This window comes from Pseudopodoces humilis, chromosome 4, assembly GCF_049639895.1.
Source record: "Pseudopodoces humilis isolate 2021_Gansu_Grassland_sample_001 chromosome 4, ASM4963989v1, whole genome shotgun sequence".
In the NCBI taxonomy this organism is placed as follows: domain Eukaryota; kingdom Metazoa; phylum Chordata; class Aves; order Passeriformes; family Paridae; genus Pseudopodoces; species Pseudopodoces humilis.
Genome location: NC_142203.1, coordinates 5,597,614 through 5,621,364, shown reverse-complemented (window position 1 = coordinate 5,621,364; position 23,751 = coordinate 5,597,614). Strand labels below are relative to the sequence as shown.

General features: G+C 40.4%; 1 protein-coding gene across 1 annotated transcript; it reads right to left on the bottom strand.

Moving 5' to 3' along the window:
• Positions 1-3,914: 3,914 nt before the first annotated feature.
• REEP5 (receptor accessory protein 5) lies at positions 3,915-20,801 on the bottom strand. Its single transcript, XM_005529997.3, has 5 exons — positions 20,618-20,801; positions 20,421-20,514; positions 10,347-10,485; positions 5,695-5,863; positions 3,915-4,247 (listed from the first exon to the last, which is right to left on the bottom strand). Exons 1-5 carry the CDS (start codon positions 20,733-20,735, stop codon positions 4,198-4,200), a joined length of 570 nt encoding a protein of 189 aa, XP_005530054.1. The 5' UTR covers positions 20,736-20,801; the 3' UTR covers positions 3,915-4,197.
• Positions 20,802-23,751: the final 2,950 nt, after the last annotated feature.

Genomic DNA, 23,751 nt, shown 5'->3' with positions numbered 1-23,751 from the left:
TTAGGATAAGAGAAATAAGAAAATAACTCATTTGAAAAGGAGTTATTTCCCCCTAAATAAAAAGATATTTTTTATTATTATTAAATAATTAGATTTATTATTATTATGACTAATAGTAATAAATAATTAAGTACCCCTTGCCATAGTGGCTATGTAAGGGAGACAGGAAGAAATGAACAAGACTTTGGTAGTTTGGGATCTGGGAAAGTGTAGGGGACATTCCAGGTAGGAACTGAGTAGCCTGAACTGTGGTGCTATTTCCTATTAAATAGCATGTGTGCCTCTTTTTATCTGTCAAGATTTGGAGGTTCTATGTGATGTAGTCTTTTTGGGTTTTGTCTGTTTGCTTCTAAAGTAGCAGAACTTAGACATGTCTAAGAAGTCTTTAAGTATTCTCCTCCTGCAAGGATGCAGTAATACAAAATACAAAGTTTTGTAGAATTTCCATAGCCTCAGCAAAGGTGTCAACTATACAGCATTCCAAAGTATGCTAAATTCAAAGTTCATCTTCAATAGTTTTTACTTGACTAGTTCATGAGTTCATGTGGTCATCTAAAGATTTTTTGCTACAGAATCTCTTAATTGTTTCTGTACCAGGAAGAAACAAAATTTTCAAAAAGCTGTACCAACGTGGTTGCACAACTGAGGACTTCCTTAGTAGCCCTGGGCTGTAATTCCTCAAGTACTGTTTCATTCCATCACACTGGATGTAGAAGTTTCCTAGAAGATGAGATGTTCATCATATATGTCAGGTGCCCTTTACAGAAAATCAGTCTCTCATGACCTACAAGGATTTGTGGTTTTGTTCTTTAAAAACTCCACTCTTCCTCCATTGCAGAAGGAAACTATTGTTTATGGAATATGAAGTGGGGGAAGAAGGTGACTAAGGAATTAGTCATAAAAAATTTAACTGATTCTCAGATTATTTAGAAAGAGTTGGCAAGACTGGAATGCAAGCTCAAGAAACTTACTTTTATTTGTCAAATTAAAAGTAGTGAGGGTTTGACCTGACAAATACTGGTCACACCTTCCACTACTTACACAAATTTCTATGCTTTGTTAATTGGCTTGCTCTGGTTTGAAGAGTTTTCATTATTTTATCACTAGTGGTGATGTTATCATTCCAGAGGAGGTTATGTTTTCCTGAACTTATTTTCCTTTTTTTCCTGAATTTGGAAAGGAGTCAGATAGAGTAGATGAAATGTCCTATAAACAGTGACAACAGAAGTCTTAAGTGTAACACCACTGCCAATAACTATTCAGGATTGTTCGTTGAGGTCATTTATGGAAAACCAGGAAACCCAGAGGAGCGGGAAAACTTCAAAATCATTACAGTCTTAGCTTACGGTCCTTCCTCTCTATTTCTAGAGAACCTAAACCTTGATGATTCCTTAGGTAAGCCAGGCTACAAAGCCTATGTAACCAGATGCTCATGGTGCTCATGGCTGGGAGGAGTTCTGCATCCCAAACTCTTCTGCAAGGGCCTGATGCTCTAAAATCTGCTTGGCTGCACCTTCAGATTGGCATGAAGCAGAGGCACATCCTTTGGAGTTTAAGAGGTTTCTAGTGGTTCCACAGTAATGAACTTCAGGGAGGAGAAAAAAAAGTGAAAACCCTGTAAAGACCTTCTGTCATTCTAAAGTAGCCAGGTTTTCACCATTGAGGTATAAGGTTCTTAAGAAATACTGAGGCATCATACCAGTCCCATAAGAATCTCTTTATTTGTGTCCATTTTTATTTAGCACATTACAACTTCAGCAAAGGCATGGAGCAGATGTGTGTACCAACATTTGCACATAAATGTTGTCAAGACACAAATAAAAGCACTGATCTGCAGGGCTAGCCCAGCAGAATTACTTGCAGGAAAGGATAACTTGCTGCAGAAATTCAGTCATTTCTACTTGCATCAAGGCAAAAAACCAAGAGCAACTTCTGTTATACAAGAGACTGTAGTTCTAATTCAAGTAGAAATCTGACAAAAGAGCACTGATTGTATGTGCTGGTAATATCAAGTTGGTATAGACAAGAAGTTGATTTAAAGCCTTTCAAGTTCTGAGAGAGATGCAAGGGACTGTTTTAACACTTACCTAACATCTACTTAGAATGTTTTATCCCCATTAATAACAGTGGAAGAACTGTTGAGTAGTATAAGAAATGAAAAGTAAATCCTGTCTCTACTACAGACGTCATTAGGCTTGTAAAGTCTAAAATTTACCATAAGCTTTTAGATAAGTAGTGCTTTGCACTGAAATCAAATAGTCTACTAAGAATCCTCATTTATTTTTATCTAGTTGCTTCTAATCTCAAGAAGCGAAACTAAATTACAGTGGCCGCATGAGTGTTTGACATACAGCTGATAGAGCTTAAAACACAGGACTAAGGTTTAGTAAGGCTTACAAGAAAGTCCAGTGGGTTTAAGACAGAAGACAAGAAATTAAACCAGTTAAATGGTGATACACTTCAAACTTTTATCTTGCTTAAAACCTAGAACTTTGCTATAAACTTTATCCTCTTCAGCATATCCCCTCCTAACAAAAAGTTGTCAAGGAATGATTAGCTGCAGAATTTTGCATTTTTTCTTAAAATGACAAACTGCATGCTGTCCTACAGTACATGAGGTACAGCAGGTCTTGTATTTCCCTGTCCAAGCTGCCAGCCCCAAGGCTATGTTTTCCAGCTCAAAGCTTAAAATGCTTTCTTTCATGACACTTTTACATCCCCTCTTATAAAACATACATCTCCAGGTTAAAAAATTTACCTGCTGTGCTGCACTGTGTGCTTCACTCTTTTGCAGTTCTTGCACCTGAAAATTTACAATGAATGTTTATGCAGAAGAATGTTCATACTTTGAGAAGCCCTCAAAACTTTATTTTAAGATTAAGTCTTTGGAATTCAAGATTGTGGACTGGAAATAATTTTTTGTCCTATCAAAGGCTTAAGCTTCCTTTCTGTATGTTCTGTGAGCTCAGAACTGCCATACTATTACTCTAGGCTTTAAGGAATGGAGATGAAAACAGGGAAATTTCAGTAATTCGTGCCTAAATAATTAATGCAGTTGTTTTTGTTCAAAATACTGCAGTGTGAAAGAGTACAGATGCAAATCCAAGAAAAGAAAATTATACTGACTGAAAAAAAAACCTTTATTCTCTTAGCAACTTTGATTGCGCTCTTACTGATTGGTCAGGAATGTATCAAGTAGTAAAAAGAGCATCTCCACTCAGGAGGTTTAAGTGCTGACACAAAGTTGTTCTTAGTATAGGCAGAAGAGATTACAGATCTTTATGAGCACAAAAAGCTCATGGGAATTTTAGTCTGTCCCCTTAATGATGTGTAGTTCTGAGGACTGACATCCAAGGCAGTTGATAATTTAAAAGGAATTCAGGAAAAAGTGTTTGTAATGGTACCAACTCCTTAGCTAAACGTGTTTTGTGTTTTTGAGTGTGATCTTAAAAAGCACTCTATTAACAATTTTGGATAACAACTTGTTTTAGCAAGACTAGGGAAGAAGTTGTACTTCAATCATGTTGTGTTAGTCTTGTGCCATTTAATGCATCAATTTATAGCAAATCACTTCAGGTCAATATAAGCTTGATCACTCCAAGGAAGTTATTCTTTCCTATATTTAGTATCCATCCATTTAAGAATGCACACACTGTACCAAATACTGTGTTACAACAAAACATGCAACAGTGAATTATCTCTATAATCAGGTGCCTATAACACATAATTTCACAATTTACAGCTTTAGTGGTGGGGAATACATCCATTATGCCATCTCTTACAATAATACCCTGTATATTCAAGATGATCCATTCAGAATTTTCCCTATGAAATAGCTTTGTGCTACCAGATGCACCACAATCAAAGTATTAAGAGTAATTTCATAGATAAAGAGACAACTAAAGTGCAGAGCCTGAGGGATATATACTTTTATTTATGTTTCTGCAGAAAGAGGTTACTGAAAGACTTCTGCATGAAGATGAATAAAATATTTTCATTAAGCTTCAGATGCTGCCCACTGCATTGCTTTTAAATAAAAATGCATACTCTCTATCAGTCACAGCAAAGTAGTAAGTAAACTTACAGCACATTCTCTTAATATATCAAAATGTTTCCAAAGCAATATTATTGAACTTATACCACAGTCCCCAGTAAGACCAAGCTGCACAAAGGAGGCGGTAGGGAAACGTATCCAGTTTAAGTGCTCTTCTTTTCTTCACCCAGCAAGTTCACTGTTGCTTTCTTGGCTGCAGGAAAATAAAATCAAGTTTAGTCATAGGCCTACAGACAAAGTGGGTTATCAAATGTTCTCAAGGTGCATGAAAAAATATTTCCTTTTATTCATAAGAGAAAGAACACAGAAGAAAATTATAGCTTTTTTATACATGTAGATAAAGTGATAAAACTGAGCATTGAAACATTTTAAAAAATAAAACATAAACAAGGAGCAGTACAATAAACATTACAGACTGATACATACATACATACATATATATATATAACCATGGTATTCTTAAAACAGGGCTGCTCATAGTTTTAAGGACATACAGGTTTGCAGCAAAAAATATACCATAATGATAAAACAAGCTTAGAATAATGCTAGTATTTGTGTGTACATACATGTGTGTGTGCATGGTTTCTCAAAAAAAAAAGCCTGTTGTATTGTTATGGTGGAGGGGATTTTTTGTTGTTGTTTTTGTGGGGTTCTGTTTTGTTTGTTTTGTTGTTGTTTGATTTGCTGGGTTTTTTCTGGTGGAAATCTTTATATATAAAAAAATAGGAAAAAGAATAAGTGATGAAATGAGGACAGGAAAATCCCTTGTGCAACATGGAAGGACATTAATTAAGACACATGCCTAACAATACAGACTCAAGAAGAGTCATGCAGCAAAATTTCCAAGAATAGTTGAGCAAGGCAGATCTTTTAAGCGGAGAGGAAAACTGCTTAAGCTGCTAAGATGAAATAAGACTGCATTCATTGTTTGGTGGAAAGGATAATTAAGATGCTTTGAAATAGCATATAGATAACAATTCCTTCAAGTGAAACTTAAAAAACCCTCTATTTTATCATCTTAATACATTTCCTTCTCTTATCCATAATATCAGATATTTTAGAATGAAAGGTTCACTACAGAATGCAAGGAAATAAAAACTTAAGCAATCTACATGCTGTGATAACATGTAAAAATAAAACATATGTAATTCCTCTAAGAGTGGGGAATCCTTTGACCTTCAGAGGAAGAAAAAATGAAAAAAACATATAGATAGGAATACTGCACTTTCCATGTTGCTGTGTTTTGCTGCTAATTTTTTGCTGCACACTTGGAAGCCCTTCTATACTACCAGGTATTTGAGAGTGTTTTAGGAGATATGAGGATACACTAGAACAGTAACTGTATTTATGAAAGGTATGTCTGGACCTGCCTCAAGAAAGAATGTTTTTAGTGATGTGTATGGTGGGAAGACACACAAAAAATTCAATTCCTTCCACTCAATCTAGCCTAACTGCAATTCTAAACAGCAAGATCCACTGCAACCCCCATTTCCCAAATTTAATTTCTCCATTATAATTTACATCATCTTCTTGCAATTTATTTTTGTTTCCTCCAAATGATGAATATTGAGTGCAATAATAAGAGCTCCCCAGTGAAATTCCCACTACTTGCTGTGAACAGTGAATGGCCTTTTGCTCACCCTCTTTAGTGATGGTGTCTGCAGTCTCTGCAGCCTTGTCTTTCAGGTCCTGCACGACGCTGTCCAGCTGGGCCTCGTGCTTCAGGAAGAAAGGACGGATAATCCGGTGGTAGAGAAACTCTGCCCCGTTGGAAGGGCTTGGAGCCATGCACCACAGCAGGAAGCCACACTGTGAGAACAAGGACATCGGCCTAAGTGGAAGGAATCTGAGTAGGAGACAAGGTGCCTTTCCTAAGTGCCACAGAACTGAGCAGATTGAGAACAGTGAGTCATTCCTCGTGTGGTCAGGGCTTCAGGAGGGTGCACGCCAGGACAGCTACACACAGTGAATCTTTATACTGGAATAATTTCATAGATAGTGTAAGAACAAAGAAGGAGGACTGCAGCAGTAAATCTAATCTGGTGCCAGGTGTATCAAGATTACATGCACTTTTTTTTCTCTTTAAGGGAGAACTATAAAACCTGGTTAGAAAAACATCAGTGTCTCTCAATATTTCTAAAACATATGGCACAGGCCTGACTGAACATCTAGGTCCCTAAATTAGCCAAATTCAGCCAAAACATATCCCTGTCCTCTCTGCCTCCCTTCCTTGAAAACAGTGGGGGAAAGAACAGGATTGTGGGTACCCCAGAGGTAAACTAACCAGGAGGAGAGATAAACCCAAGCTACACACATTGCACAAACAAGAGTAATGCTTCTGGATTACAGTTCAGGTACAGTTCTTAGAGCACCATCTGCTCTCTAGAAAAATCAAGGCCCACAGTGTGGGGTCATGTTTCTGCGTCTTACAGAAGGGGATTGGAAAGACATTACATGTTATTACATGTACTACAAATCCCTATTTTTACTACTGAAACACTTTCATTTGGCTCCAGTTTCACTGCCATACACCACACAAAGACAGCAATGCAGAGCAAGATGAACCATTTAAGAGGCAAGGAGTCATAAACTAAATTTGCTTGAGCTATAAAAATATATATAAAATTATTTTACAGGATAAAACTGCAACAAAATTAAGTGCTTTTTCTCAGCATTTGTACAGTTCTTTCTGTACACAAATAGTACAGTATTCTTGTCAAAAACCTCTCCAGAAAATGAAGGCCAAACAGCTTTTCTCAGACTACCCTTTCCTGAAACCTGAAACAAAACAACCTCAGCCTCAAAACATGCCTTTCGTTCATGTTAGACAGGATTCCACATGTTTGAGGATTTCCACACATTTCTGAGTAGAAAGGAAACAAAACACACAGTCTTCTTCAAGCAAGCCATCCAAATATTCTGGAATATGTCTCCTCTGTTCTTTCCTAACAAGGTATACTGAGACTGAATGTTCTGTAGGTTCTGCTCTTCACTTCTCTAAAATTTTGGCTTTGTCTTCTCTGCAGTGCCAAACCAATTTGCCATCCTTTTGGGTAAGCTTTAAGCTTTCTTCTTTAAACTATTTTATTGTAGTGTCAAAACAGAATGACTGAAAGAAGTGTTTTCCCAGAAGAGAAAGGAAGGTTTTTTTTAAGTAAAGTGTTCACTAGGGAGATTGGCCCATCAGGAAAATTCCAGTGAATTAAAACAAGCAATTCAACATGCAATAAAATCTGGCACCAATAAGTAGGAACAGATGAATTATTAAGTATTGTCAGAGAAAATAAAGGCAAAAAGTGCCTTTATCAATATAAATATTGATTTTCAAATGCTTCAATTCTCTGGAACTTTTTATAACAGAAAGAATACATGGTGCTATCTTGTCTTTCATTAAAAGCTGAAAAGTGCACTGACTTTATTTCCTGTTCAAGAATATCTGATCAATTGCTGAAAGTTATTTCTCCCACAAAACTGCACAAGTATCTCAACTTCTACACAAAAATGTTCATTCTCCTTTGTTTTAGAAAAATCCCTCAGATGTGAGTCCAAATCCCTCTAAAACCAAAAGAAATTGGAATTTCCCTTTCCCTGCCTAAGAACAAAATTAATAATTTTGATTTGACAGCTTTGTCTCAGTCTAGCTGATAAAAAAGTAATTATAGGTTTGTTCTCAAATACCCATTACTTTTGAATTGTACTGAACAAGATGTTTATATGCATTTTCTATTGAACATGTACCAAAGTTGAGATTCTCACCCTTTTCAAAGTCTGAGAATATTAGACTGCTAACTTAGTTTTCCATTTTACCCTTAAAATTAAGTCTCTCATTAAACTGAATTAACATAGGCTATTGAAAATAAAGTGGGTTGTAAGAAGTTCCAGCAAGCTCAGAGTGATAAAATTGTGAAATGGGGGAAAAAACCCAAACCCAAAATATATTCTTTGTAACACTCCAGACCAGACAGAAGAAGGAATGGACTCCACCTGAGCTCACTGACCTGCTCACTTGGACCTGTTCCTAGCAGATGTCTTTGCCCTGGCAGGACCAAATTTTGTTCAGAAATAGCATTACAGTACTTCAAGGCAGAACCATAAACGGAGTAAGGAGTCTCACTCACTCCCACCACCAAGAATACTCGTAGAAAGATAAACTTTGCTACTTTCACTGGCTACTGTACTCTAATACCTGAATGCCATGGAAATCTTTAAATCTTGACCAGAAGTACTTAAAAACTAATCATATGCACAAGAAATCATGAGTTACATATCTGTTCTGTGCTTCAGAGATAAAAAAAGGTAAAAAGATAAATAAGAAGTGGGAATTACAAAAAAAACCCCAAAACCATAAAATCCAAGAAATGTCATCTGGAGAACAGAAGTATATACAAACATCATAACATATTTAAAGAAGTTATTTAACATGCCTTTCTCCTGCACAAACAATCTTCTAGTTTGCTGAAAACTTTAACGTCACAGAGTCTAAACTCTGGACTTTGGGGACCCTGGGAGCAGCCCTGCTCAACATCTCAGCCATGCACATGAAGGTGTTTTGAAATACTGAGCAACTAAATCTCAATCTGGAGTGGAAGCAACAAGCTGTATCAAACAGACGTGAATATGCAAATTTAGAATGTTTTGTGAATGAAAGCAAGCTCAAAATTTTCATGAATGACATATCTGTGCTTCTACTTCATGAAAGAGATATGGAGACATCATAACTACCCTCCAAGAGGTTTTAGCTCGTGGATGGAATGAAGTGTGGAATCTGCCCGATTCCTCCTTCTCCCCCTGTGGAATAATCTCCATTCTTCCACCAATTCAGCAATGCTTTCTGATTCTTAGGCAACACCTGCCTGACTTTGTACAAGAAAAGTAAACCTCTCCTACCAACCACTACTGAGAGCAAATACTTGGCTCCTATGTGCCCTCTGCAGCTATCACAGAAAGCTGGGTATTGACATAATTCCTTGTGTTTGCTTTTGCAGAACTGAGAAAAGTGCCTTTCCCTTGATTACAACGCTACATGTAACTGTGGCACTCCTGATACCATTTTATCAGCCATTTGTGGTCTTTATCTGCAAAGTCAACCTGAATCTCAGTCATGTGCTCTTCAGAAAGAGAGCTGTGGTGGCATGAAGAAATCATTGCCACATCTTTTTCCACTAAGAATTTAGAAAAGCAGCTCTGAAAACACACTGTATGAATTCAGAATTGTGAGTATATACCACTGCAGATGATGGATTAAAAGTTATTATTCTACTAAAGTAGAAGGTGTCCAAATGATTGCCACAGTAAAGGCTTGTTAAAGACTGAAAAGGAACAAGGCAAATGTGTAAAACAGCTATCACAGTCAATTTTTGTCTATAAAATATGGCATTTCCTGGAAACAGTTTTTGGCATCATCAGGTCTTATCATTAAAATTTTAAATGACCCCGCCACAATTGCTGGAAATCAAATTGTTCTAACAACTTTGGTGGGACTAAACCAGGCTAACAAAACAAGAGAAGAGAACAGCCTATTGAACCACAAAACAGGTAACAATTCTTTGAGAAAAACAGCAGGCTCTGCAGCAAGCCAGAATGTCTTCTACCCAACAGCATGCAGAGTGATCAGCTATCTCTTAGAAGAATTTAAAATGTTAAAGTTGACTAACACCTTAGATCCTTACATCACCTTAGATCACCAACAAAGCTTGGAACACATTAACCGAATCATTGATGGTAGTCAAATCACATTAACAAATGCACATTAGCAACCATCTCCTCTGATACCTACCAGTTCTTTGCAGGAAACTGAGCTTAATTAAAAATTAAAGCTGTAGGACAGATTATTCTTGAGTTCCAATTTCCTTCTTTGCTAAAACAGCACAGATGTTACTACCTCCTTCAACTGCCTTCATGATTTTACTCTCCACTTTTATTAATGCACTTAAATCAAAAATAGAGCCACTCTGTGGGACTTACCATGTCTGTCATTTGTCCAAATTTACCTGAGCACCAAGAACTGTCTTTGTTTTTTCAGGGGGTTTTTATGGGACAGTGTCCCTTTTTATTTCCTAAAACACAGCAGACCTTTCCCTTCCACCAACTTCCCCTCTTGCCTCACAAAACCATCAGCTGTAAACAGATCACTTGCACAGTACTGAATTACTCATAACCTGCATCTAACAAAAAGGTGTGACCTGGGAATGATTCCAAGTGAATTTGTTGTCATCTACCCATTCCTTGAGACATCAGATCAGCTATATTAAAAGGTCCCATTTTAAGAGAGGGGTCACATGAACTTACATACCTTTAGCATGTAGTAGAAAGGGAACCAGGACAGAAAGATGTCAGAGAAGAATTCAGCTATGCTGAAAATGCCATACACAACCCAGTAAGTCAGCCACTGCGTGTCATCATCTTTGTTGGGACTTTCAATGGCCTTGATTCTGCAAGGGAAACAAATCAAGTGAGCAGAACAGTAGCCTCAGTCTCATCTATAATGATGATTTTATGACTCAGATTAGTTGTTATATGTGTCTCTCCATAATTGAATTACACCAAGAAAACTAATTAGTATCTATCATACAGACAGTGTGTCAAGATTTTTGAATGGTAAAGGTTTTCCCTACACATCACTTCAAAACTAAAAGATACTCAAGCTATTTCTAGCTATGGAATTATTCAGAGGAAAAAAAAACCAAACAAAAGCAGTGGGCATTCTGACCTTATTCACAAAACAAGGGGCAAGAAAGGGAGGGGATAATCTTTGGCCATAGTTTCAGTTCTGGAGGCACTGTGGCAATCCTGAGCAGAAGGCTACTGTACATCAGAGCATTACTGATCCACAAAACAGATAACCTGAGTGAGCCCAGGCCTGTGGGCACAGCTTGACAGTGATCACAACACCTGCCTAGCCTTGCCTATACCCATCAGTGACCACCCTCCTTCTCTGGCAGTCGGAAAGGAATGATGAACAGAGTTGTTGTCTTAGATGAAAAATCCTACAATACCTTAAGTTATCAAAATGGGGTAACCTTGCCTCCAGACAAGGTCTGTGCAGTGGGCTACATGCGGGCCAGAAATTCATTCAGTACTGCATAGGCTGGGGTTCCCAGCACCACCAGTGGTATAAGACTGTCTATACTATTCTCTGGTTTTTTTACATAGTTAGCTCTAATAAATAGCATTTTAAATGTACTCATACATACATGTGCTAGATTCCTCTTTGAAAAGGTGAAGCTATCCATAAAATTTGCTCTAAGTCCTGAGAAGTACTTAGTCTACATAGAGGGGATCCAGATCCATGTGCTGAGGAATATGTATCTGCCTTACCCAATGTATTGCTCTATAAATTAATTCCTACAGGACTTGCAAAGACTGATGTAGACTAAAGTATTAAGAACAGGGTAAAACAACATCTACTAAAGTACTGGGCTTTCTGCATAATGATTTAATGGGCTTTTGTTCTCCATCTGCTACAAGAATGTAGTTCAGGTTTATACAGTTCTAAAAATCAGAAACAAAAAGATGCATAAGTGCTCTTTCAGTAAAAGTGGTGAAGTGGAATTTCTGGAGCCACTAAATTCCAGATTAGCACTGCAAGACATTTTTAAAGAAAATAATAGCAAATCTAAGCCTGATAATTTCAAGCTTAAGAGTTTTAGAAAGCATTTGTCCTTTCCACTCATGCTGAAGGATTCAGTTTAATGAATTTAGTTCAAAATCTTCTATCACTTTTTCCTTTAATAGTAGGTATATTGTTTCTGAAGCAGCATGTGTGAGATGTACCAGAAGTGCCAAGTTTTCTGTTAGTTCCTTTAAAAAGGCAGAGTTAGGGAGGTTTACAAGGCAGAAATCAGAAAGTTGGCTGCAAGTCCATTTCCTGGTCTGTGAATTGAGAAAGTGAATTCTGTCACTTCCTAGTTCTGTAAGTCAGGGGGAGCACGGGAAGTTGAGGGAAATAATTCCTGTGACATGCTGTATGTTTTAGCAAAAGCACTGGCAAACCCATCAGCTGCAGAGGGAGCTGGCACAGCTGCTGGATCGAATTACTTTAAAAAACAGCACAAGGATCTGATAATCCATGCATTATTTCTGCTGGAGTGTGAGGCTGGCCAGCAGTATCCTGCAGTGGGAAAAGCAGCAGCCCTTGCCATACCCTATCAATAAGGGGATCTTACCAAGGCACAGCACCAGCACAACTGGAAAAACAGGTTTTCCACAGGTTTTGCAAGAGCTGGTCTAATTCCTGCTATTCCTATCATCACAGGCAGCCCCAGTCTAAGCAGTCTCCTCAAAAGCAGTGACAACTGCTCCTACTCCCACTGTAAAGCACAACTTTTCCATGCCCACACCTCTGAAGTATTCTAGTAAGATCAGGTGAAGGGGATGTAGAAAAACAGCCCCTGGACATCACGGGAGTTAAGGAAGAAGGCTATAGAGCTATTTTCAACATGTGAAACTGCACTTCTGGAGGGAAAGAAAAAAGTACATGGACTAGTAGGGATGTCAGAGTTGTGGAGAAATGGAGCAGAGAAAGGAACCAATTGCAGTTTCTCACTGTCAAAGAAAACTTGCTGTAGAGTGTGTAGAATGTGAATTCCTTTAGTTCTACTGACAATTTCTCGATTAGAGGAATAGAGGGGATGGCTTATATTACCACAATAAGCATCCTAGCTTAGTGTTTGGGAGAAAACACTTTGCAGTGAAACTGCCAGCACTCTTCCTGTTTTCCAGTCACCATGTGAAGTCATATATGGATTTAAGGAAGCATTGTTTCATTTTTTTTTAAACATTATTAAAACCATCTTGGAACCACAAAAATCAGCTTTCATTAAAAAAAAAAAAAAAAAAAAAAAAGCTTACATTTTGTGGCAAAAGGCAGATGGCATATCACTGTGTTAATGGGCCAGGCTCTATTATCTTCTCTCCTCTAAAAACAAATGGCCTTTAAGAGCTCCTAAATACAGTGCCGTGGGTGTGCTCCCTTTGAACGCTGACCATCTGCTGCTGTAGTTCCTTAGGGGATACATGAACAGCACACTTGTATTGTCAGACAGCCACAAGCAGCAGCACTACAAGAAGTCAAAGCCCTGCCTGATTTAGCCAGCTGATGTACGCAGCATTAAATCCACACGTGGCTCTTTTCTTACACACTGCAGGGAACAGCACATCTCCCCTCCTTCTGCAGCGGTCTGATCTTGGTGAGCAAGGTCAGGGGCAGCCCCCTACCACAGCCAGCAGGCGACAGCCGCGTCAGCTGAAACTGCTCCTGCTGGCCATGACTCCAGTCCCAGCCAGCGAGAGAGGGAGGGAGGGAAAAGCAGGTTACAGGGGGCCATCAGTGAATTAAAGTTTTAACTGAAGTCAAGGAAAGGCTAGTATTTTATAAATATCCTGCTCTGAAATTGGGAGTATGTTCCTCAGATCAGACAGGGAAATTCAGCATAACATGTCCCTGTTGAATAAACAGGCAAAAGTTACCTCCATCCCTTGCTACTTACACACTACTTCAATAGTAAGTCACAAAAAATAGTACAAGCACATTAAGTTATGTAGAATATCTGAACAGAGAGGGATTTTTAAAAATCTATTTATACCTACACTCTTTTCAACATGAGAATCACAACAAAATTAAATTTAGTCTTTCAAGTTATTCTAGAAGTATTATCCTGCTGTAATGGCCTGTACAATTAAGCTTAGGAGAGACATCACAGACATTATAAACACTTAGAACACTTAATCATTCTCAGTAACACAAGAACACTTCATCCTTCTCCATGTTAGGTCACCAGTCAAGCAGGTTGATACTCAAAATGCAATCTCCATCAGTAAGTGAAAAGTTACAGAGCAAGAGGCACAGACACTACATCCTACTTTAGGATTGCCTTCTTAAAAGTTATTTCTGTGTTGCAAGAGCAAATAAGTCAAGTCTCATTAACACATAATATCAAGATTTTCTAGTAAATGAAAGACCATCCAAAGACAATAGCTTCAGATTTTAAAAATTATACCATTTTGTCTGATTTGACTAAATTCCAATTTTGTTATGCATTACATATCCCAAATGATTTTTTATACTGCTTAAACACTAACCGTAGAGGACTTTAAACACAGCCTCAAAAAACTACTTACAGTAGTTCTGCACCTTGGAGGTAAAAGCAATCTCTAGGAACAACTTCAGTAGTCTGGACAGTAAATACCACAGCTCAGTTATTTTAAAAACAGCTGCCTGACCAAGAGCAAAAATGACCTGCTGTGGGCTGGCATTGTGATGGGTGGGGAGCCAAGAGAAACTTCATTTTTATCCAGATCTGTTCCCCAGTAACCCTGCTAGCTGGTGGTGCCAAGAGGGAAGAGTGGAGGCTGTCACATCCTGTAGTAGCCCAGGGCTCCCATCTACTCTGTACTTACAGTGTCAAAGCACTGGCTCAGCTTTGATCCTGTGCATCCTAAACTCAGTAAAACTGAACCCTAGATCAAGTGTGGTTACTTATCCTGTTACTGATAGTAACAGACACTGGTCTAATTTAATAAGTTGCCAAGTGGAGTTCTTTCACTTAGAGCATCTGACTCATTTCAACAAAAAAATCAGCTCTTTTCTCTGTTGCTCCTCAATTAGCTCTGGCATAACAAATCGTTTGTTACAGTAAATTCACACATATAGTACTCACAGGCCAAGTTATGAGTTTGGAGTGGGGTTTTAATGAGCTGAGTCCAGATGTGGGAGACAGAAATAAAAAAATGCCAGATTTTATTGCTGTGGTCTCACGAGAAGTGATCAACCTTATCCCTGCAATTTACAAGGTGTACCTGAGGATTCACGTATAAATAAAGTTACAAGTTCAAGGCAAAAGACCAATCTCCCTTAAACCCAGGGCTCATATTGTAGCTGGGAAAGACTGGACCATTTTGTGCATCCTTCCTTCAGTTTTCTGGTCAGTGCTATACAAAGTGAGTAGGCAGGCATATTTGTCACACCCTTAACCAAGTGTAATTTTGGGGTTTTTTTCACTTAAAACCTCATGAAATCACCTATACTTCTAGAGCTTATGCCTACTGGTCTGCCCTAACTCTATACAGCAGGCTGTAAAATAGTTCACTTCTAGCTGTCTATCCAGACACCCGTGCAGAATCAACACTCCACTGCACCACAGACAGCCTTAGCTTGGTGCCTCCCTGTCATCCTCATGTCAGACTCACCCTGGCAAGCTGCCTCCCTGACATCTCACGTCATTTCAGTGAAATAAGTACCTTTGCCCTTGGATTCACTTTATCATTTTGGCTTCTACATTTCTAGCCATCACCTAAAAGCCTTCTGCTTTCCATCCTTCCTCCTCCTTTCTCACTGCAACAGCAGAGTCATGCATTTGCAGATATAGAAAAGATCTTCCTGCCAACTGCACTTACACAATTGTTGTGAATGAAGCCTACCAGTTCCCTTCTCTCACAATTTTGTGTATCTAGCAGGTGGGAGCAGAAAAAAACTAATGAAGGGTAGCAGGGGAGGGTTTCACTGACCATGCACAGATATTATTAGAAGACAGCAAAAAGCTACATGACAGTAACACAAAGGGTTCTAACTGTATTTCTTAAAAGGAAATAGGGACTGAGGCAGCAAGAGGAGCACATGCCATTTTGCCCACCCATGGAGTCCTACAGCCTACATGTTAACTCAGCACAAAACTAGATTCCTAAAACAAAGGGTTAAAAAAACAGGCATTCTCTTGTTTCACTGCTCTCTGCTCATTCTTGGCCCCCCCTTCTCCTGGAACAAGTATTTGTAGGGCCAACCAATGAGTCAGTTCCCCAGTTCTGACTCAGGTCAAAACCAGCTTCCCCAAAACACAATCCCACACACATGTTGGCTGTGCTGCTGGGATTAAGATGTGTTAGTGCCTCAGTTCAGAGTAGACCCATCTGTATAGCAAGGACCTTTACATTTTTAACCTATATGTAAGCTGTGGAAGTAAAACTAAAATTTTCATACCGTTATCACAGTATTAGACTCCCTGCATCTAAACACTTGCTTTCTTTAGAAAAGAAAGCACATAATTTGTTCAAATGACCACTAAAATGGCTTCTAAATGGCACTCTAAAATGTAAAATAACTAAAAACCAAAAAGTGAGTATGCTTGGAGGAATTGATTTGGCAGAAAGTATTAAAAAAAAAAATAAAAATACCCTTTTAAGTGTCTGAAGCCCCAGATTATTAGGCACAAGAGAAAACAGCAAAAGTGCAGACAGATTTGAAAATTTTCTACTTATATTTATACTGGGCATTGTGAATCTGGTTAGATATATCAGCTCTCTCAAATCATATTTATAAGGCAGCATTTCTTCTGAACTTCAGCACATCATACATCATTTTTCATGATGGAAGAAAGTAAGCATTTGCCTTAAAACTTGTTAAGAGAAAGGAAATTTGCTGCCCTAGTTCTCAAGAAACACACAAACAATTTTATCTTTTCTGAATAACTGTGATCAAAAAAAAAACAGTGTTCCTGTTTTAAAGGTATGAAAGAGGAAAAGGAATTAGGAGACAGACCCAAGACACCATGACAATATTCAAACTTGAATTGAGTGTTTATACTTTTCTACAATCAATCCAGATTGCGAGTAAAATGCGACGAGCAACATTTACATAGTAAAAACAGCTGAAGTGACATAACAGCATAAAATTAGCCAAAGCAGAGAGGCATTATTGTACTATACTGCTTTTCTCCCTTGAAGACATTAGTAAGTTCAGACATTTTACTGCCCGAAGCTATTTTCATCTTCACAATTTTTAAACCAAGTATGACAGCACTTAAGAAATTTCCAATCCTTTGCATACATTTCTTAGTCATCAAAGGCTCCCTTCCTGCTTGCAGTCTAATTTTACGGAGGCTGCTAACCACCACTAACTATGGGTGGAGCTACATTTGAACACGCTAGCTCTGGAAAGTTTAGAGAAGCAGTGAGAATGCTGGCAATGGTATTTACACACTTGCCAACACTCACTTTTTCCATCTCTAGCCTGATTACTGCCTTGTGCAGTTAAAACTTGCTAGAAGTTTAAAAATTGTGTCTATCACCTGTGGCAAACTTCAGTGCTGTTCTACTGCAGCCACTACTGCTTCGTTTTGCCTCTGTTAAGAGACTCAGGTGGGCCCTTGCTGTGACATGTCATAGACTTGGATTTACAGGGAGATTCTGTACTGCCGAAGGAGAAATTCCTCCTTGTATAAAGCCACTAAAGATTTACCCAAGGCAAAGCTGAAGGTGAACAAGGAGGAATAAGGAGGGACACAGCTGTGCCTGCCCGAAGCTGTATCAGGCATTAAGCAGGGAGCTGCCCCCTCCCCTGGCACTGGTTTGCACCACAGTGATGAGAAAGTAGGCAGCAGTTCAGCTGCACCACTTCACACCATCTGCTTGGTCTAGCAGTTACAGCCTCCAGCATTTCTCCACTGAAATTCACACCTGCTGCACTGCACGCACTCACAGTGAATACAGAGAATGACAGAGACCAAATAAAATAAACTGCAGATTTATACAAAGCCTGTCAGGCAGATAACTGCACAAAACTATCCTGGTTTCAAGCATGAACAGACTCAACTCTGAGCTGAGAGTCTCTGGATTTGCTATGACTCCAATATAGTTTCTTTCAGGAAAGAATAGAGATGGACAGTAATTACCATGACTAAAGTAACCAGAACCAAAATCCCAGTAAAACAGATTTGGAACGTGCCTGCGAGTAACCCATCAGGCAGCCTGTTTGCCATTTTAAACCTGTAAAGGTGTAAAACTTGTAAAGATGTAAACCTGTAAAGCATGTAAAGACCTGATGTCCCTTGCAGAGCACAGACATCTGTCCCACTCCTTCATGAGTGTCTTTTCTGCTGACTAAGAGCCTGACCCACTACTTTGTCCCTGGCAGTGGCAGGAACTACATGGCCTTCAGGATTCCTTTCCACCCAAACCATTCTTTGTTTTCCACTTAAGCAATTCAGTTACTGACAATGGAGAACTAATACACTGACCTACTACACAAAAGAAGAAATTAACCAAGGAAAAGTAATCTGCGTTTTCTCTTTCAGTGCTTTTCTGAAACGTTTCAGGCTTGGTTTCATTGTTGAAACACCTGTGTAAACATCAAACTAACACCCTGCACAATCCATTCCATTTACAGCTCCTGACCTCTTCCAGAAGCCACAGCTTTTAGAGCAAAAGGCATTTGAGGGTGTTCGCAGCTGATGAGAACAGCTGAAAACTGTTTTCTGTTCAATGCTAAGAAGCAAATCCAGTACTGTCAGTTCATACAGCAGGCTCTTCATCTGCCTTTCCAAGAGGGACAAACCAAATAGCAGAGAGGAATAATCAAGCCACTCTGGATAGTGTTCTTTATGTTTGAGTCTCTATGCTTTACAAGCAGAGGGGATGGCACTCAGCAGCACCCTGACTACAGTACATGACCCAGAGCAGCCAAAACAAAACAGGCAGAATGACATGTGGATAAACTCTACATACCAGCTCTGGACTTAGGAGGGAAGGGCTGGAGAGGAGACTGAGCCCACCTGTGCTGTCAGCAAGCTGCTGCTGAAAGACACTGGCATGCAGCACACCACACAAGTTTTAAATTAAATTTTCACCTAGGATTATAATTTCCTCCTATAAATGCTTTCCAGCATTAAAAAGGCAGCTAAAGCACAAGCATTACCTTAACTGAATAGTTAAAGCATGAACTGGGGAAAAAAAAACCCAAACAGAACTGGCATTGTATTGGTATGCTTTTTTTGTTTAAGTAAAAGTTAGGAGCCAAGGACACTGTTCCCATTATTAAAAAAAAACCCAAAAATTAAAACACACCACAGTACTAAGATCTGGGAGGTAACTTTTCACATTAAGACACATTTAAAACCACATTTCAACATGGAAAAGGGAGACATTCTACAAAAAGATTAAAAAAATAAATCCCAGCTTTGAAAGAAAATAATTGGTAATTAAACCTTATCATTCATATGTGATTTGCAACTGCCTTGCTTCTGCAGTTCCAAGCATTTGTATTATCAATTTAATCAGAATCACTGCATAATGGAAGGTTTAAAATACAATCCTCATCCAGTTTTAATACAAATGTTAAAATTTAAGTAGAATTTTAGAAAGTAATTACATAATTTTTAAACTGATTTAAGTCAGACACAAAATACTACATAAACTTAATTCCTACACAACCATTTCAATGTTTTGAATGTTTGTTGGTTGTTATCTCCCCTTTCAGATGTTAATGGAAGAATACTTTTAAACTTATCTTTTCACTAAAAGTTATTGTTTAGGAAACAAAACCTAAGTTTCTCCAGAGTTCTTGGCCTATAATCTCCAAAATCAGTGAATACCAGGAAAGGCATTTAGAAAAATGTTGTTTGGTCTTAAGCATCATAACCACAGGACGTTTCAAGAGTCTAAAATTAAGTCAACCTCTCAAATCTCTGAAAAAAAATTAAAGAACCGACTCTGTATTGCCCAGGATCCAATTACAGAGAACGTATTTTTAAAAGCTGCTGACTGTATTTAAATAGTTACATAAAAAGCAATCACTGTGTTTCAACACTATAGCAGTCCTGCTGGGAGGGACTCCCATTTGATGGATGTATTAGGTTACACAGAAGTTTTTATTTAGTACGTTTCTGCAGTCTTTTAGATCATATGCAGTCCTGCCTTACAGGAAATGCATTTTGGTCTAAAGTACTATATAACGCATGTGAAAGGTAAAACAGTTACTATGTTTTTAAGAATATATAAGGAGCCCTTCCTCTGAAAAAGGAAGTATTTAGAAGTCTTTCACGCTGGAGAGGAGTTACAGTGTTCCCTCTCCCTGCCCCCACCCCCATCAGCAGGCAGGTTTGGAGTAAGCAGCATTCTTTAACGCACCTCTGTCTCCAACCCATCAGAGTACCCAGTACTCTGTACCAGTGCCTTCCTGCCCCCCGCTCAAACCATCAGTGCGGGTTTTAACAAACACCCTCAAAGCGGCCATCCTCCCTCCCGTTTCCAGCAGCCAGGTACGATCCAGTTTCCTGCTGGAGATGACAAAGCTGGGAACCCAGCCCCAAAGCATGACCCTCCACAAGAACTGGTTATCAAGCGCGGAAACCACCCGGCGTCTCCCATCTGTAACTCCTGACGTAGCAGTCACGAGATGGGAGAAGCCTCCTTCTTCACCTGGCACCTGTACCTGCTCAAGGAAAGGGGTGGGCGGCAAAACACTTTGGAGCACGGTCCCGGAATGCCACCCCAGACAGGCTTGGCACTGCCGCAAGGGATGCGATTCTGCAACCACATCGGCGGGTGGCACCCGGAACCATCGCGTGGCGAGGGGGGCAGGAGTCGCGACACTCACGAGACGTAGGCGGGGTAGGCGAAGCCGATGATGTTGCAGAGCAGGGACGCGCCGTATCCCACCACCAGGTACACGGCCACGACCCCGAGGATGCCTGAGGAGAGAGGGAAGAGCGGTCAGCGCCCGAAGGAGCGGGACGAGGAGGCGCGGGCAGGGCGCGGCCGCCCGGGGCCGCCGGCGCGGCGGCTGGGGCTCACCGCTAGCGATGTAGGTGCGGCTGACGCCGGTCTTGCTCTCGATCCTCTCGAGCACGGCGGTCATGCAGTTCTTCTCGTGTAGGAAGCGGTCGAACCGCTGCCGCATCGCCGCGGTCATGGCGCCGGTGCCGCCCGCTCCGCTCCGCTCCGCAGCCCCGCGCTCCCCGCGGCCGAGCGCAGGCGCCGCCCCGGCACCCAGCGCCCATCCCCGTGGCGCCGCGCCCGGGGGCGGCGGCGAGCGGCCGGAACCATCTTCCGCCGGCTATGGGCCCGCTCCGCGCCCGCTCCTGCGCGAAATGGGGGTCTGGGGGCACGCCCCGCCCTGGCACACCCGGTCTCTGATGGTTTTGGGGGGTTCTGGGCGGGATGCGGCACCGGGCGCGGGGCGCTCAGCCAATGTCCCCCCGCAGCCTCCCGCCCTCCTTGCCTCGCTGGCAGGGGTAGATTTTTAATAGCTGCTAGAGGGGAGCCGGGGACACAGATCCCTGCAAGGATGGTGCGCCTTGTTCAAGTAATCAAACAGCGAGTCCGCTGTGTCGAAGATGGCAAGGAGAAAAAGGCCACGCACGTAGCCGGCTCCAATTGCCTACAGCTGCTAGAATGTCCCGCCACCCCCAAAACAGCGCGTGATACCATCGAGTTCAGACACGGTGAGCAAAAGGCAGAAACAGATGGCAGGCATTAACGTGATGCAGAAGAAAGGTTATGACAGTTTATGGATACCCAAAAGGCGTGTGTGACCACGGCGAGGGCAGCAGTGCCTTGCTGTAACTGTACCCTGGAATTTATGATGTGTGCAATGTTCTTGCCAACTAAATAAAATGTGTTGGCTATGATGTAGTCCTGGAAACCTCCTCAGCTGGGCTGACCCTTCCGAGCAACTCCTCTGCGTCTGACTCAGCATTACAACCAGTACTGGGACTCTTTATGTCCTCTTTAAATCTGTGTTGCTCCTGAAGGTGCCAGAAAATACTAATCAGTCTTCTTTTGTGTATGTCTTATCTTCACCTAAAAAAAAAATTTAAATGTAAACATTGCATTGTGCTTTGGAGCTGTCAATATTTTGGGGGAAGGCATCTTGAAAATAATTTAAATTCAATTTTTCTTCTTTCCAGTAACTGTCTTATTAAAGCAGAAGTGAGGAGAAGAGGGAGAATAATAGTCTATAACCCTGGTCAAAAGGCTTGTCCTGTAATTGTAATTTTATTTTTTTTTCTTTATATAAGATTTCTGCTTTCTTTAATGGAATAAAGAACTACAGTTAAAAGTGATCTTTAGAGGTTATGTAGTGCAGTCTTCTGCTCAAACTATGGCTAATGCTAAAGCTAGATCCTGATGCTCAGGATTTGGACTCCTAGGGTCTGAAAATGTTCATGGATGGAAATTCTGCAGCCTCCTTGGACAGCCCTTCACTGCACTTAACTGCAACCACAGAGCTATTGTTCCTCACATTTGAAATTTAGATGTCCTTTGATGTCACATGTGACTGTTTCATCTCGTCCTTTGCCTTGATTTTTTTATACTTCTGAGGAAGGCCCACTTCACTTTAACCTCCAAACAGATAGTTAGGTCCCCACTTAGCCTGCACTTCTGAGAAGAAGCACAACAGTCCCATTTGACACCCCTCCTATGCTATATGTTCCAGTCCTCTCTTTTTCCCTTGTCTGCTGGATCCATTCAATATGCCTTGGCTTTTACAAAGAATGTGAGGGACTGTTGGGACTGGAGTTCCATGGCACGAAGGCATACACTGGTGCTTTCAAATTAATAAAGATTAGTAACAGTGACAGCCTTAAGAAATGGTCCTTAACAAGATCTGTGAGAGATTTAATTCTTGGCTTCAAGCAGAGCAAAATTCTACACCTTAATTTAAAATACAGCAATATTAAAAATGCTAGCAACTCAACTGAGATTCGCTTTTTGTCAAGTATAAAGACATTGCTGTCTCTATACTATAGAAATTCCTTGTCTTATAAGGAAACTTTAATGTTCTAATGTGCCTAAGGGTTAAAAGTGAAACAAGGTAAGCATCACCAAAGGTTGCAGAAAGCAGTGTCACTCTCATTTTACTTATGACTATGCTGGGATGTGGAAAAAGTACAGGACCTGCTAAATTCTAAATTAATGTCTTGGTTTGGAAGACAGGTGTCTGCTAGGGAAGGCAGGAACCTCCACTGGAATGAAAAACGTAAAGCCCCTCCCTCTGAATTATTATAATTCTGAAATCAAGGGCTTTCAGGCAGAGATCTGGGGACAGGAATAACAGTTCTTTACTAGTATTTATAACAAGGCAAACAAACAACAATAACTACAGCATTAGCAAGAAAACAGAACCAGGGACCCCGGGACAGCTTTCTCGGCTGAGATGGGAAGGGATGGAGGAGAGGCTTTGTTTCACAAACCCCCTCGGGCAGTCAGTCCCGGTGCTCCTGCAGGGCTCTGAGGAACAGTCGGCTGGAACAGCAGGGATGAGCTGAGATCCTGGGCCGGTGGGTGAGGTGGATCAGCAGCTTTGTGGTGGTGGCTGGCACTGCAGGATGTCCCGGCAGAGGGCCCACAGACAAAGAAGAAGAAGAAGAAGACAAAGAAGACAAAGAAGACAAAGATAAAGATGAAGACAAAGAAGACAATGAAGATGAAGAAGATGACCAAGTAGAAACAGCAACAACAGCTCCGAGTGTGTCCTGCTCTGAAGCAGAAGAAAACAAGCCAGCCAGCAGCTGCTCCCACCCTCCTTTTTTCCTGCCTCCCCTCCTCTGGGCCCAGCCAAACTCTTGAGAAGACTCAAAGTCTTCTCAAGCACCCAACAAGTACCAGCAGTCAGGTTTCCCTGTAACTAATGGGGAAAATTCTACAGGAATTTTAGAAAGGAAGGACACCTAACCCCAACAATGAGTAATTCTCAAACTGAAGATTTGCAGACTTGGATTCTGGTTTGCAGGAGTGCAAAAGCCTCATGGAAACTTGTTTTGGTCTTTTGGGGTTTGTTTCTCTCCCATGCTCACTCTCTTTACACTTAATAAGGTGCCTCTAAAAATTTGGGTTTTTTTCATCATACCTATAACACTCAAGGACTGAGGAGGAGAGCAGGTAAGACACAAAAGTATTATAGAAAAAGAGAATTTAATAAAAAT

Excerpts from the sequence above, each read along its gene's own strand:
- REEP5 (XM_005529997.3), bottom strand. The coding sequence starts at position 20,735 with ATGACCGCGGCGATGCGGCAGCGGTTCGACCGCTTCCTACACGAGAAG. Across the intron at positions 20,515-20,617 it reads CCGCACCTACATCGCTAGCG|GCATCCTCGGGGTCGTGGCC; the intron begins GTGAGCCCCAGC and ends CTCTCTCCTCAG. Across the intron at positions 5,864-10,346 it reads CTTTCTACTACATGCTAAAG|TGTGGCTTCCTGCTGTGGTG; the intron begins GTATGTAAGTTC and ends TTGTTCTCACAG.